The sequence below is a fragment of the Tachysurus vachellii genome, chromosome 11, assembly GCF_030014155.1.
Source record: "Tachysurus vachellii isolate PV-2020 chromosome 11, HZAU_Pvac_v1, whole genome shotgun sequence".
Taxonomy (NCBI): Eukaryota; Metazoa; Chordata; class Actinopteri; order Siluriformes; family Bagridae; genus Tachysurus; species Tachysurus vachellii.
In genome coordinates this window covers 13766803-13783611 of record NC_083470.1, presented here as the reverse complement: position 1 = coordinate 13783611, position 16809 = coordinate 13766803, and the positions used below count along the sequence as shown (strand labels likewise).

The 16809-nt window shown below is 39.3% G+C and overlaps 1 protein-coding gene across 3 annotated transcripts in view; it reads left to right on the top strand.

Annotated features, from left to right (window-relative positions):
* The window catches only part of sema6a (sema domain, transmembrane domain (TM), and cytoplasmic domain, (semaphorin) 6A), a 68966-nt gene that overhangs the window by 32377 nt on the left and 19780 nt on the right, over positions 1-16809 (top strand). For all 3 annotated transcript variants that reach the window (XM_060880968.1, XM_060880967.1, XM_060880966.1), the window contains exons 7-17: positions 2391-2481; positions 3174-3293; positions 3571-3659; positions 5837-6054; positions 6627-6758; positions 7581-7736; positions 9082-9255; positions 11733-11873; positions 12046-12120; positions 15608-15666; positions 16198-16218. In XM_060880968.1, the coding sequence (XP_060736951.1) occupies positions 2391-2481; positions 3174-3293; positions 3571-3659; positions 5837-6054; positions 6627-6758; positions 7581-7736; positions 9082-9255; positions 11733-11873; positions 12046-12120; positions 15608-15666; positions 16198-16218 (1276 nt within the window). The remainder of the gene's footprint in view (positions 1-2390; positions 2482-3173; positions 3294-3570; positions 3660-5836; positions 6055-6626; positions 6759-7580; positions 7737-9081; positions 9256-11732; positions 11874-12045; positions 12121-15607; positions 15667-16197; positions 16219-16809) is intronic.

The following is a 16809-nucleotide window of genomic DNA, read 5'->3' as shown; positions in this document are numbered from 1 at the left end:
TGGATTTTTCCTGCATGACTGAGTTGCAGGTGTGGACCCACAGAGTTGACAAAAAGCAGAGGCAGCCAACTGTGCATGGATAGATTTCTTTAGTCCCATGTGAAAGCAACAAGTAGTCAGACATTCATTTTAATGTTGTAGCATATTTATCACAGAGAAATGTCTTTGGCTAGATAGCATGCAAGAACCTGCACTGTCCTCTGTAAGAAAGTTTGAAATATCATTAAAAGGGCTCAACAATTAGAGAAATAGCCCCAGTGTAGAAGCCAGATATTTTTCAACTTGGTATTTGATGACAGTGGAAGTTAGTTGCTGATGGAAGTTAATAAGTTAATTTACCTTATAAACTATATGACAACTATCGAAGCCAAAAGTTCTGTGAACCCATGACAGATGTTGTATCCCCATTGAGAAACCTCTACTCTTCTGGAAAGGTTACTACTATATTTTGTAGCTTTTGTAGATTTTTGTAAATTTTGTTAGCATGGTGTTTAGTGCGGTTGAGGTCAAGAGTATGCAGGACACTCAAGTTCTTCTGCACCAAGCTTGGCAGAAATCAAGGTCTTCAAGGTGTTCGCTTTGTGCACAGGCACATTGTCATTCTGGAACAGGTTTTGTCCCCTTATTGAACAGAAATTGTAATTCTACAACATACAAAGACATACCATAGAATTATGAGTATGAGGAAGCGTTTGGGGAAGATCTTTGAGTGTATATAGCATACTTCCCTTTTAAGCATTTTTTTTTTAGCATTTTTCCCTTTAAAGCAAATCATTTCAAATGGTTTATCAAAGAAAATACACTTTGAGATGTTTCTCTTAATGTATTGTATTAATTTACATAGTAATTCAGCATCAGTATAATGTGTCCCAGTGAGCAAAATACAAAGTCTCTGTAATAAATGTCACAACAAAATGTCAGCGCCTTTTAAAAAGAGAATAAAATCATTTTGCCAAGAACTGCAGTATCTGCTCACAGATTTCCCACTCCCAGGGATATTTGGCCCTTGCTGGGATGTGTGACAGCAGAGTCAGGCGGTGCATGTGCGCGTCCACCTTGGCCACTCTTTCACCTTTCTATCCTCACAGCATGATGACTTACTGAAAAAGGGGCCTCTGTTTCAGGTCCAAACTCAGCCCGCATTAATCAGCAAATCTGAGAGAGAGAGAGAGAGAGAGAGAGAGAGAGAGAGAGAGAGAGATGAAGGGATTGGCTTTGTGTACACACACACATGCCCCTCACTCCCAACAATCTGTAGCCCACTCAACGCTTGTGTGCCCTGGGATCAATCAGACACATACCTCAGACTTGAACAGCTCTTTGTGTGTTAATACCTTCCTTATATACAGGTGGTGTGGATTATGTCACCTGTAGTTGGATGGAGCTGTGAGGAAATAAAGGGCAGTAAGGTGATGTCCCTCACCGTGTAATTACTGACGTGTAGAAAAAACGTCCCTTAAACATTTCAAAGGGGGGCCCTACCTTGTGAATTAAGGAAGCCATAAGTCCATATGAGAAATATGGGGTTTTTGGGGTGTAATGTGATACACCTCCTACTGTTGACTACTGAATGAAGGTCTAACCTTTGATGGAATTAATTAATATATCCATCAAAGTCATTCTCAAAGGGAAAAATCCAGGATGTAGAGAAACAAATCTGTCAGGGTCTTTGTGTCTCGTCTGGTCTATAAGACAGGGGTTGACCTCATATATCCGGTTACTGTTTAGCAGTCTCTTCATCCATTTAAAAAGCAGAAAAAGCTTAGCAACTTGAAAGACAGACTAAGCACAGAAACACCTCCTTATACTGCTATATGCATGAAAAAAGGTTTTTTAGGAATTTTGTATATAGTAATGAGGATTACTATTTAGTTCTACTAACTGCAGTGGTGTTCTTCTTCTTCTTCTTTGGTTCAACACATTTTGAAGGAAATGTTAATTAGGCTTCTGGCTTTGCTTCTGCTTCTGTTATTTCATATCCTCCAGCAGAAATTCTAAATACGCAGAGACGTGACCTTTTTCACTCGGTAGATAATAGCTCTTTCCTCTGAGAAAAAATAGAATATGAAATGACCTGTTTGGAAGCCAGAAAGGGTGGCGTAAGCAGTTAAACTTTTTGGCAAGCTCTAGCCATTGTCAATGGCAAGAAAGGCTGTTAAAAATAACTCCTTGAAAGCATATCACTATATGTACTCAGAATCATATTCGAAGATGCTATTTAGAAAAAAAAAATTCTCACTTAATTTTTCTGTTTCAAAATCCTATGTTTATTGTGTTTGCAGTTGAGCTTTTGGAATCGAACAAATCAGCATAGTTGTACAGAGTTAGGGGGCTCCTTTGCTGCCCTCTTGAGTATAGTTGACCTCTGACCTTTGGCTTCCTTTCTCCAGACGGACACACTGGATGCGCTTGGGGAGGAGATTAGTGGAATGGCCCGGTGCCCATATGATGCCAAGCATGCCAACGTTGCCCTGTTTGCTGGTGAGGCAGCTAATGAACTGTTTTTATACATTCACACTCCTAAAACACTTGCTAATTTGCTCATTATGGACGATTAATTTTACTTGGATCTGTTTATTTCTAGCCCGTTGATAGACAGTAATAGCTGTAAGATATGCTCTAGATTTTAAATAGTGACGCAGATTGTCATCATTAGATAGCCTATAAAAAAAGCATGTGAGGAATACAGGGAACTCCGAGGTGGGCAGCGCTGGTAGCAGGCATTCTGCGACAGTTGCTCTCTGTTTCTGGGAAGAGCATGCTGCTTGGCAAGATTTTGCCTGTGGTCAGTTTGGAAACACATGCAACTATTGTGGTACTAGAAAAAAATACGGAGTCTTCCCTGAAATATGAGGATTAAAAATAACTCCAAGATGGAAAACCCAGATGATTCATATTTTCATTAGTGGCTTTAAAAAGCTGTCCAATCTGACGTCTGCCTAAGTGATTCATGTGATTGTCATAGTTACACTAATTACATTATTGCCATCATATTTTATTTGTTTTGCCAGTGAAGAGCAAGCATTTGACTGAGTCATTAACCGTTACTTATTGCAAGCCTCTTCTCAGGCCTTGGTTTTTGGTTTGGGTTTCTGTGCATGCTTGTGTAGCAAATTTCATAGAGTGGAGCCTTTTCATGTGTTTTTAAGCTTTGCATGATGTTTGTTTTGTAGATGGAAAGTTGTATTCTGCTACGGTCACTGATTTCTTGGCCATCGATGCCGTTATTTATCGTAGCCTGGGAGACAGTCCGACCCTACGTACAGTAAAACATGATTCCAAATGGCTGAAAGGTAAGTAAACAGAGAACTTGTGTGGGATTACATTTTCATATAGAGAGTGTTCTCTAAATGTTATCTAGAATTAGGGTCAGTTTAAATATCCTGTACATTTTCCGTCTTGCTGAGATCCGTCTTGCACTTGTAGTTTAGTTTTATTCTTTATTTGTGTCTTTTACTATAGTATTATAATATTGTGACTATAATACTTTTTCACTGTTTAGAAACTGTTGGTCAAATGTAAGGAAGCACCCTGAAAAAGAGTGCATGTGTGTCTTCTCTTATTTTACAGAGCCCTATTTTGTTCAAGCAGTGGATTATGGGGACTTCATTTACTTTTTCTTTCGAGAAATTGCTATGGAATACAACAGCATGGGAAAGGTGAGAACCCTAATCTCACCATGGTTTAGACTGAAAAAACTTTGTAATGTCTAGTCATTCATCCTTGAGGGCCACATGTAAAAATCAAAGGTCTTAGGGAGCAAACAGGAAGCTGTCTGGGTCTCTGATATTGGAGAGGGCTTTCAGGAAGGGTCAGCCATTTACAAAATAGGAAGACATTCAGGATGCAGGACCTAAAAATAAGCAAGAGCAGCACAGACATTGTTGGAATGATTTAAAGTACTAAAATAGTTTACTATTTCTGCCTAAGCACCTGTTGAATTTTGAAACCCAAGCCAAGAAATGAAGACCTCAAAAATTAAAATGGATTAATTTAATTAATCAGGTTTGTCCTTGGTTTTGTAATTCTTTGTTCATGGCGTTTTACACGTTGCTGTTTGCATGTGCAGTGCTCTGTAGCCGATTGTTAATTGTACTGTGAGCACCATCTGTGAATGAAGCTCTCTGCGTTTACAGTATCAATGCATTTGAAAGAGTACTGTAATTACACATGCCTGCTGTGGTAGTGCCGAGCCTGTTGCTGCCAGCCTCAAGATCCCTGGCAGATGTTAAACGTTAGATAAAGCTTTAAACTAGAAATAGGAAGCCCACAAGTGTACAGTTTAAGAAAGAGGGACAAATGAGTGAATGTGCTAGGTAAAGATCTTTTCCTAAGAGAATTGTAATTAACAATTAGTAAACATTTGTTTTAGAATAGTATTTATACGTGTGGATGTGGCACTAAATATATAAATCACACACTGGATCTTGATTACATTTTTTTTTAAATAAGTTGTAAATCTTTTAATATGTGTTGTATAATTTGTTTAACAAAGTGATGTGACATTGGTCAATGGAAACCAAAACTATCAACTCACTTAGGGCCTCATTCAAAATCATACTAAATATTATAAAGTGAAAATTTTAAATTACTGTACATGCTGGACCAACTAGAATGAATTTCATCATGGCAACTCAGTAGTACTGACTTCTATAAGTTAGTAGTGTGTATGGCTCCCAGGTACCTGTATGCACTCCCAACAACGTCTGGGCATGCTCCTGATGGTGGATGGTGTCCTGGTGGATTTCCTCCTAGACCTGGATCAGGGCATCAGTGAGCTATTAGATAGTCTGTGATGCTACTTGGCACTTTCTTATGCTCCGATAGGTAACATCCCAGAGGATCTCAATTGGATTCGGGTCAGGAGAACATTCACACCTAATGCCTACAGACTCTGGCCACATGAGGTTCTGGCATTTTCATGCACAAGGAGGAACCCAGGTCCCACTGCACTAGTGTAAGGTCTGACAATGTCTCTGCATACCACTGGCTAGCATGTTGAGGTCTTTGCAACCTTCCAAAGATATTCCTACCCAGACCAACACTGACCCACCACCAAGCCGGTCATGCTGGATGACGTTGCAGGCAGCATAATGTTCCCTATGGCCTCTCCAGACTCTTTCACATCTGTTGCATGTGCTCAGTGTGAACCTGCTCTCGTCTGTGAAGAGAACAGGGTGCCAATTGCAGACCTGCCAATTGCGGAGCTACATGGTGCTGGGCTGTGAGCACAGGTCCCACTAGAGGATGTTTGACCCTTATTCCACCCTCATTAAGCCTGTTTCTGAAAGTTTGGTCACAAACATGCACATCAGTAGCCTGCTGGAGGATATTTTGTCCGGCTCTGGTAGTGCTCCTCCTGTCCATCCTTGTATAAAGGGGCAGATCTCCTCCATTCTCTTGATACAGTGGTGGGAGACACACCAAACCTTCTTGTGATAACACATAAGGATGTGCTATCCTGGAGGAGCTGGACTACCCGTTCAACTTGATTGGGTAGCAGGTACTGCTTATGCTAGAAGTATTGACAAGGACCCTAACATAACAGAAAACTACAGTCATTCAGGAAGGATAAGTGCACCTGCTGTCACTTTCATTTGCACCAAAGCAGGTGAAACTGATTTACAATCACTTATGCTCCATAACTGGAGAGATTGATGTCCTTGACGTTTAACTGACTTGGTGTTATACTGTGATGATTAAGTGTTCCCTTAATTTTTTTGAGCAGTATGCAGTTGTCCCCAATTCATCCATGTTTTTTTTGCTCAAAAATATCTGGACTTGTGTTACAAACATGAATAGATTTCTTCAGTGTGTATGACCCCCTTTTTATCAGGTGGTCTTTCCACGAGTGGCCCGAGTGTGTAAGAATGACCGCGGGGGCTCACAACGCGTACTAGAGAAACAGTGGACATCTTTCCTGAAGGCTCGCCTCAACTGCTCCATCCCGGGAGATTCTCACTTCTACTTCAACATCCTACAGGCCGTCACTGACGTCATTCACATTAATGGCCATGATGTTGTCATGGCTACCTTCTCTACGCCATTTAATAGGTATGTCTGTTTTTATTCGGAGGCAAATCTAAACCACTGGGAAAGATTGATCTATCAGTAATGAATAGAAAATAGACTTGGCAGCTAATTTCTTTATCTAAATTAGAATCACAGAGCTAGCGTAATGCTCACAGTGTTTGACAATTCCCATGTTGTGGCAGTTTGTGACAGGGCAATTGAGCTTGCGTAATGGGCCAAACAACTACAAAATTTCAATAAGGGATTCAGTAAGGACCATATTCAAAGTTAATCCAAGCATGGAGAATGAACTGCTATTGACTGGAAGTTCCAGCTATACAGAGGGGACGCATTAGTCATTGTTTCTGGGCAACTGCTTCGACAATGTGCCAGTTCATATTTTGAATTTATTGCTCAGATTTACAGTTTTGGTCACAGAGGTTAACAGAATCCCATCTCTGTAATTATCACAATTCTGTCCTTGTGTGCTCTATATTCTGCTGAAACTGCCTAGTTGAAGAGACAAACGAGGAGGAATGATTCAGAGTTTTGTTATGTACACAGTAGCGGGTATCCGCAGGCGAATTACTGCATGTCTCTTGGCTCCTCTGTAGCATTCCAGGCTCGGCTGTGTGTGCCTACGACATGGCGGACATCGCCACAGCATTCACTGGCCGCTTCAAAGAACAGAAGTCACCAGAGTCGACCTGGACACCTGTACCTGAAGAGAAAGTTCCTAAGCCAAGGTATTTTTAAATTTATGTTTTTTTTCTGTTGTTTTTTCTTCCACTCTTCTTGAGTATATGTGGGAAGCTCCTCACTTTGAGGCAAATAGACAATGATGCACTGAACAACAATTCCATTGTGCTCTTTTATCAAAGATGATGTTTGGGATTCTGTGATATGGCGCCAACTGCAGTCATGAATATTTACAATTGACTTAGGGAGATATTATGTAGGTCTTATAAATAAATCATGGCCACATTGGGCAATTCTCTTTGAATAACATTGTTACCACGCCATGAGAAAAAAGTCGATACAAAAAAGAGAAGTCCATATCAGCAAATGAGGCATGAGCTCATTTTCCAGATGGATGAATAATTTTCCAAAAGCACCAGCCTGGTCAATCTTTGTCCCCTGTCCCTCTAATTATCACACCAAGAGAGAGATGCATTTCCCCAGAAATAGCATTTTCCTAGAAGGAAATAATCTGAAGAAGACAATGGAGAGCTTCGTCTAGGATCCATATGGTGTGTCACCGTGTCAAGCGCAACAGGAGTATTGCTGGTGCTGATTAGCATCAAATTATGTGTTTGTAGGAAACAAGGTCAGGTGTTAATAAGCACAAAAGCACTTGCTCTTCTTTTATGTCATTCTTATTTTATCCTGGTACACGGGCACTAACAGATGTCTTTTTTCCTTTTATGTGCTATTAGTATATTCAAAGCTGCACTTAGAACAGTGATTGGAATCTAACAGTTTATAATACATTTACATTTATGCTGAGAGACAGAGTTGCTTTGTGGACTGATCAATGACTTTCTCTTGTTTTCGCTCATTGTTATTAGGCCGGGCTGCTGTGCTGGAACACCGTCAACAGAGAAGTACAAGATGTCCAATGAGTTTCCAGACGACACACTAAACTTCATCAAGATGCACCCGTTGATGGATGAGGCTGTACCATCCATCGCCAACCGGCCCTGGTTTCTCAAGACAATGGTTCGGTGAGCACTTGCAGCATATCTGAGTGCTAATGAGACCTGGTGGATGTTTTCTAGCAAACATGTATCTTTAATAGCACACCCAGAACTGCACTGCCAAGAGGGGATAAGGAAGGCTTATTTGAAAGGATTTAGAAGAAGTTTGCAGTCCTGTTGCCTGAAATCCCATTCCATAATCAGTCTTCCCTTAATGATATGTGTGAATTAATGGTTTCTATTCAGCATGCTAATTGTTTCTCAGTTGACCAATGGAGCTAGGCATTTGCAATGCAGAACCATGACCGGGTCACATCCAGAGTCAAACAGATTAATCTACAATGTAGAGGATGGAGTTGGAATAAGTGCACCGGCTGCAGGAAGTGATCTAGAAACTCAATCCAGAGTAAGATTCTATCTCCTGGCTAGCCTGAAGGGAAGACATTTGAATTCATCTGTTTCTTCTTTTTAACAAATTGGAGCAGCGGGGGCCATTTTGAAACAGCAAAAAAAATGTTCCTGCTAGACAGGGTTCTCTCAGAACAGGAATCATAATTTGGTCATTAACACTGGGTTAATGACCAATCAGATTTACTTAGACAAGTCTCACATTTGCAATATTTTTCATTAGCGCTGATTTTTAACGGACTGTATAAATTTGGTTAAGTAATGTTGCACTGGGCAGCACTTTGGAGCAGCAGGAAGTCTCACTGCCTCACTGCTCCAGGGCTTGCAGTTCAATCCTGAGCTCAAGTTACTGTCTGCACGGACATGGTGTCCCCGTGTCCACCTGGGTTTACTCCTGCTCTCCGGTTTCCTCCAAAAAACATTCCAGGAGATGGATTGGTGACACTAAATTGCCCAAAGGTGTAAATGAGTGTGTGTATAATGTCACTTGATGGGTGGCATGTCGTTCAGAGTGTATTCCCATGTTGTACTGAGTTCTCCTGTAATAGGCTCTGGATCCACTGAGCCTGACCAGAATAAAACAGTTACTGAATATGCATAAATAATGCTGCACTATGGAAAACTCCATCCTGTAGTTTCTAATAATTTCGTAAGCACTCCTTTAGGACGCTAGATTTGAAAATAGAAAAGAAATTTCCATGAAAACCTATTTGTCTTAACATTTTCATCTCACCAGCCTTAATTGCGTTGAAATTGTATTTGCATATTGATTTGAATATTATATATATTTGATTAACATGAAGGTCAGCTCAGTAATTGGAGCAGTAGACACCAGACAACAGCTTCATTTTTATAGCAAGAACAGAGCTGAATGTTATTAAGTCAAAGAATCACAGGGCAATTTCATTATCTCTACTCTGCTGCCGCAAACATTTTCTTCTCTCTCTGTTTCTCACTCTTCCAGATATCGGCTTACTCGCATTGCAGTTGATAATGCTGCCGGGCCCTATCGCAACTACACCATTGTTTTCCTGGGCTCTGAAAGGGGCATCATCCTAAAGTTCCTGGCTAAAATAAGCAGTGGCTTTCTGAACGACAGCCTCTTCCTGGAGGAGCTGAACATCTACAACCCAGAGAAGTATGTATTCCATTAAAAAGTCACCACCACCCTGCAGACCATTTAAAAGTGATCTATCAGGTTACAGCCTCTCGAATGTGGTGAGCAAAATTAAAGGGAGCGGAGTGGAACTTTTGCAGCTGGGCCATTGCCCTGAAGCCCTGCTGAATGTATGGCAAATGATTAAAGAATTCAGAGTGGGCTTAGAAAGGGGGAATTGGCTGAATGTCTTAAAGCCTAGCTGAGATCCTCCAGCCTTCTAAGATGTGATAGAGGTTTGGATCATGTTGCTGGGGAATAAACAAAGAAATAGGGGCTAAAGCAAATATTCAGATGAAAACTGGAATTAGTGACTGGTTATGAGAGATTTCAGAAAGCTACTAAGCTGTGTCATGTGAAAAAGTGAAGCTCGGGATCATGGGCAATGAAACCTCCTAACATACAGCATGGCACCATGTATTCTCTAGCTGAGGACCGTATGGCTTAGATTTAGCAGTTAGCATAAGTGACTTTACAGGGAAGAATCAGAGTAAAAAACATCATTGCAGATTGCATAAGGAAGATGCCATAATTGAGGAAACCTATAATAGATAATAAAAAGGTTTACACACACTTGTGGCAGGTTTTTGTTACTAAAAGGGAAAAAATAATAAGAAAGAAAGAAAGAAAAAAGCAATTTCCACCTACACTGTGAAATTACAACACCAATATTAAGTAAAAAATAATCAGAAACGTTTTAAGGAAAGGTACAGTACATGTGTTGCCTTTTATAATTGTGGGTTTGGGAATCACATTCAGTCTCACGTACAAAAGTAATTATCATACAGCTAATAAATGAATAATAATAAATAAATTGGATAAGCAGTAGAAAAGAGTGAGTGAGTGAGTAATAAATAAGTAAAGTGATTCTGATTACACCAAATAAAGATCAGCTGTTTCCATAGAAGTTTTTTCACATCTTCTTGATTTCATCTGACTTCCAAAGCCATGGTCTGCTAAAGCGCTAACAAAGCATGCATGGCATCTTGCATAGAAGATAGGTAGCAATCAGTGTGCGGTATCAAAGAATTTCCAAATCATTAGTAGCATGGAACACCACAGAAGTCATCATCAGCAAATGGAGAAAATGGAGTAGCATAGTGACATCACCACGAACGGCACAAAATTTACACAAGGTATAATAATAATTCAGTAATCCCAAAGGGATTGTTGGTGCCAAAAAGACATCAATAAAGAACAAGACACTACCAAAAGAACACTACACCCACGGTAAAGCATAGTAGTAGCAGCATGTTTTATGGTTTTTTATTTTAGCCAGAATTTAGGCTTTTGCCACTGTGGAGGAAATCCTTAATAACAACAAATACAAGTTGAGTTTTTACTATTATAATAATTCAGGTGTCTGCTAGTTAGCATAATGATTAATTGAGCATTCAGCATGACAGTGACCAAAAGAATACATTTAAATCATCTAAATGCCCTTACAATGTACTGGATAGAACGCTTTTGTAAGAAAGTGTGGGAATATTGGGACATAGGGACGTGGTAGCGGTTAAGGTGTTGGGCTACCAATCGGAAGGTTGTGAGTTCAATTCCCATGTCCACCAGGTTCCCACTGCTGGGCCCCTGAGCCCCTCCAATAAAAATTAGATAAAAATGTAAGTCGCTCTGGATAAGGGTGTCTGGTAAATGGAATATATTGTCAAGATGTGCTCTGCTTATAGACTCTTATCCAAAAAGACTGGCTTTTTTTTTTACACTTTTGTTTTTTACAATTTTGTACAATTTTTATACATTGTAATTTCACATTGAGGGTTGGAAAGGCATTTATCATTACATCAGAAAAACCTGCCATTTTAACAGGGGTGTATAGTCTATTTATATCCTTTGTATGAATACATCCTGCTGTCATAAAGTTGCATTTAAATATAGCCTTTAGATGTAGCGAACTGGAGATTAGCCTTAGGCTCTATGCCCTTCAACCCAACCATTCAGTTCTCCTTACAGCTAATTGATAAATGATACATAATTATTTCAGTACACACACATACTAAAGCAGTCTGCTTGGTTGTACCAAATTTTGGCATGGCATAGCCTGTCAGAACTGAACATGTGGTGTGGTCAAAAAGTCTGTGACCACTAGAGAAAACGCTTCTGTTTGGCATTCTTTTTGAGTTTCCCATAAAGATTTTATTACAAATGCTGTTTTCAGCAATAACCAGAGTGGAAGGTAGAATTTTAGAAATATTTAAATTTATTTAAATGAGTTTCACATTGTGCACTGGAACTGACACAGACTCTGCAGAGTTGTGTGAAACCTGATGATGAAGTTTGATCAAATCCATAAGTCAAAGACTTTTGGTGCTGCTTTTTTGTTTTTGATTTTTTCTAAAGATTTTAACTGTTTATTTCCAGTTTCAAAAACAGAAATCCCAGATTTTCATTAGACACCATTGTATATAAAGAAATTGTGATGAGCTCTTTTTGCATGTTTTCAGGTGCAGCGTTGATGGCGTGGATGACAAGCGCATCATTAGTATGCAGATCGACAGCAAGAGTCACTCACTCTTCGTGGCGTTCACATCTTGTGTGGTTAAGGTGCCACTGTCACGCTGTGAGCGACATGGGAAGTGCAAAAAGTGAGTCGAGCTCAGCTCACACAATAAGGCTATCAGAAATAATAACAATAGGGTCTTATCTCCTGAGAAAAGATGTGAGAGGTATGAGAAGAGGTTAAAGAGCATGTTATTGAGCTCACTAATCCTGGTTAGAGACTTCAGAATAGAGCAGTTGTGTGTCTTCCTCTCACAGGTCCTGTATTGCCTCCAGGGATCCATACTGCGGCTGGGTATCAGAAGGCGTGTGTCGGGAAATCACAAGCACAAGGTGTGTTACTCTGATGTTGTGTTAATGTCTATATTGTCTGTATTTCTAAAGATTATGAACTTGGGAATATCTGTGTTTTAGATAGTGAGAAATCCAGAAGAGACATGGAAAAACACCTTTTATAGCTTTTAGAAGAATACTTTTTTCTCATGCATGCAGCCTCATCTTCTACTTTGCCTTGCAATCTTTTCTTCCCTTTTTTTCTTTCTTCTCTTCCAGACATTTTCCAAAATTTAGTTGCCCATTTTAGGTAAAATTGAGCTGTAGACTTAGATTCCGGCTCTTGACATGCAGCAGTTGAACTGTTCCTTTGCTGTTGTGTCCTTTCTCTTTTAGGGTTCAATGTGTTGTGCATAAAGTAATGCTTTTCTGCTCACCTCAGATGTAAAGAATACTTAGTTGAGGTAACATAACCGTAAGAATGAAGTTCTTTGTCCAGTTTGGACATTCTTGTGTGATCTCTCTTTTTTTAACAAGGATGTTTTTGTTTTTGCAACATTCTGTGCAAGCTCTAGAAACAGTTGTGTATGAAAATCCTGTAAGATAAACAGATTCTGAGATGATCAAACCAGCCTATTTAGCGCTAACAGCTGTCACAGTCAGTCCCATTTTTACCTCATGTTGATGTTTGATGTGAAGTTCAACTGAAGCTCTTAACATTTGTCTGTATGATTTTATCCATTCTGCTGCTAACTGCTTGAATGTGCAGGTGTGCCGGTGTTGCCAATAAAGTGGGCAGTGAGTGTGTGTATTTTTTAAAGATTTAGAGCTTGCATACTCTTGCTGCTGTGGTGGTTTCTTCCTGAACAATCGCAGAACATTTCGTCAGAGAAAAATAAATAAATCAATCTCCTGATTGATTTATTTAAAGACTCCTGAAGACTCCTGAAGTCTTTAGTATTTAAAGACTCCTGAAGTCTTTATACCAGTAGCGGGTTTTGCCCTGTGGAAAGTGATCAGTCATTGCATGCTATTTTATTCTATCCTGTTATTATTTTCAAAGGCATGTCTACTATGATAGAGCTTTTCACTTTGGAAATTGAGTAGAGTGGCATTAAGAGGTTAGATGACCTCACTCTGCTTGAACAGTGCTTCTAAAGTGACTGAGTAGAGGATTACACAGTTATGATCTGTTGGCTTTTGTGGTTAGTGAGTGAAAGGCATTTGGCTCAACACTTTGTGCAACATTTAATGAAAAGTGTCAATATAATTTGAGCCCGAGAGAGAAATAGCTGAAACTTCACACTCTCAGACTTTGTCACTGCCTACTGCAATACCTTGGAGTTAGATGTGTTTTCTTGCACTTAGAGCAAAAGAACTGAACCGTCACATTTTCTTGTCTCTCTGTCAACACAAGCTGTAATAACAGAGAATGACCCTTTTTCTCTAGCTTGTACTCTGTTGTGTGTACAGCTGGATACACTTAGTCAGGTTGAATCATTTTTACAATATAAACTTTGTCCATGACCCTGTTGCTGGTACACTGGTAGTTCTTCCTTGGACCACTTTTGGTATGTACAAATCATTACATACTGGATGCACACCACAAGACCTGCTGTTTTTTGAGATCTATCCATCACTAATTGTCACTCAGGTACTCAGTTCCACATTTCCAGTTTCCTGCTTCCCAACACATCAATTATGAGAAGTTGCAAGTTAATCGAAGAATACATGGAACTCTATTTCTGCTAAAAAAATGTTTTCATTCTGGTCAAATTAACCGTTTACCAGAACATTACTTGTAAAGTTGTCACGTCTCCTCTGATTGCATGACTGAGCGTCCTTCAGGAATAGCAGGCTTAACCTGACAAAGAAACAATAAGTCTCTGTGAGAATATAATACTTAATTCCACAGTGACATATCTGTGTTTCCTGTTTTGATTGCATTTCTCATCACTGTTAAAAAGGAATCAGAGAAATGTCCAGAATTATATTCCAAATAACCCTACGGAAAGAATCTTAGGAAGAAAGGAAATCTTAGGAAGGAAGCTATATTAATATTAACCAAAGTTTTGCAAACCAGAGTAGACTTGGACATCAACATTCTTTTAATTAAAGGATTTCTATCTTTTGAGGTATATAATAAATTAAATGATTGTATATTGTAGAGCATATTTGAGTTTGGACATACCTGTGAGTAGCAAGGTTGTCTTAAATGCTAGATGATTTTCTTTTAACAATAATGAAGATACAGACACTAAGAAAAAGATATGGAATTATACTGTGTCCATGAGAACTAATTAAAACAATTTCATATTTCTGTGTGAGCTTGCAGTATAAGTTGTTATGTTTAAAGGATAATGATATTAAATGAAATAATGATGGTGTCTATTCAATAATTGCTGTCATTATACTGAAAAAGCAACTTTAATTTGCACATTATTGAATGATAGAGCGAACCTTCCCACCCATTTGACTGGTCTCTTGGCACACCAGATGACCCTAAAAAACAGTGATTTAAAAAAAAAATTATTATTTATATAATGGAACAATCTTCCTTATATAAAGTAGTCAAACAGTGTTAATTATAAACAAGTGGAATATTGCCACTGAGGGCAGGTGAGTTTTGTTTGTCTTCTTCATTTGTCTTCTTCATGGTCAAGCTCACACATGGTCAAGCTCATGGCCCATGGCTTTTAAAGACTTCTCTTGCTTTAGCTTTGGATAAATGTTTGGCTTGATGAAAGCTATTCAGACAAATATGAACTTCCTGCAGAGTCAACCAGGTTTTGAGTTGATCTATCCTGGCAAATAGCAGAACAGCATCTATTATATAATACTGTGATACTTTATTATACCGTTTTCAGGTTGTGTCAGTGGGACACTTGGATATTATATATACTGCATCTCTTCTCAAACTGTGCAAGAATATTGAAGACCTATAAAACACTCTGTTACTGCTGGGGGAAAATAGATAATTGACAGGACTATCTCCTCTGGTTGCATGACTGAGCGTCCGTCAGGAATAGCAGGTTCAACCTGACCAAAAAAAAAAAACAACAAAAAAACAATGAGTTTTTGTATGAGAACATAATATGCATTTCCACAGTGATATGTCTGTATTTCCTTGTTTGATTGATTTAGACAAGAACCTTTCTTTGTATGTTTAACAGAACCAAAGAAACTTCTAGAATTGTATTTCAAATAACCCTAAGGAATATTCAGGTATATCACAATTTATGACAATTTTGTAAAACCATCAGAATTCTACTAGGATTTTATAAAACGCTCTAGTATTGCTGGGAAAAAATGAGTTAATTATAGTCAGAAACTGATCCTTTCCCATATTGTAATGCGTGTGACATTTGACCGGTCTCCATTGACTTATACTAAGGTCTTGGCCTTTGGGTTTAAGTCAGTAAGTCCCAATGGAAAATAGAGGGTGTGCCCCAGGGTTTGAGCTGTGCTCTTCCTCGCATGGGCTTGTTTGAGGCAGCAGGGCTGCAGCAGCTCACTGCCGTGTGTCTTGTCTCTGTTGATTATGCAGATGGCCGTTCGAGCAGGACGTGGAGCAGGGCAACACAGATGGACTGGGAGACTGCCAAAGTAAGCAAGGGCCTCTTCCCTCTCACTCTGCTTCTCCCTGTCTTTCTCTTCACTCTCTTTTTCTCCCTCTTGTTTATCTGGGCTCAGCCTTGACCCTGTCCTTCAGCTGCAGAAACACACTGAACACAAGAACTTGCTTTAGACAGAATCTCTCTCTCTCTCTCTCTCTCTCTCTCTCTCACACACACACACACACACACACACACACACACACACAGACAGAAGCTTTCATTGTGACCTATTCACTCAGCTACACTAAGCCTTATAGAGGCCTGTTTTCAGTGGACTGCATTCATTTATTTCATCATTTTATCTGCTGTGAATAGTAAAATTCTGTAAACTGCTTACTTTTTAATACCGCATTCACTTACATTAAAATTAAACTATTAGTTACTATCACACTGACATTGATGTTATTTTAAAGTATAGCTATTTTCATAGCAAACACAAATATTAAATTAGTACAACATGCATATACAAAACAAATTGTAATTAACACTTTTTTCCACTTGTTTTTTTTCCCCCCCCCAGACTCCTTTGTGGCTTTAAATGGTAAGTGCTGTAATTCAGAAGCAACTTGCATGAAACCAATTATTTTTTTTAAATACAATATTTTTTTTTCTCCCTGCGGTGTGCAGTGATATGTAGCAGCTCAGCTACACTCACTCGATTTCTCCACAGTAATCTTGATTTGAGAGACGCTCCTCCTCCCTCTCCCATCATTCTCTTTCCTCTCTATTCTATGCAAGCCTTCACTGGTCCCATTGATTCACTTTGACCTTTGATTTCCTAATTGGATGGATCTAGCTACTTAATAGAAGGCGGCTTTGTGGGTTAGAGATGTGACCAAATGCAAATGGTGGAAGCTGTTTACAGAGGCTGAACAGCGGCATGTTCTCCAAAGCTCCTTTAGAAATTATTCATGAAATACAATCCAGCAAAAGCAGGCCACATCAGCAAACACACACACACACACCCATAAACCCACATGCTGTCACACACACTCTCACATGCTGCTTGGTGCTGTATGATGATACCATTCGAAAGAGAAGGAAATGTTATCCATTCAGCTGGAAGGAGGTGGTCTACCTTCCTGACCTACATATCACATTGTTACTCACCCTGGGTGGAAAAGGTCTGATT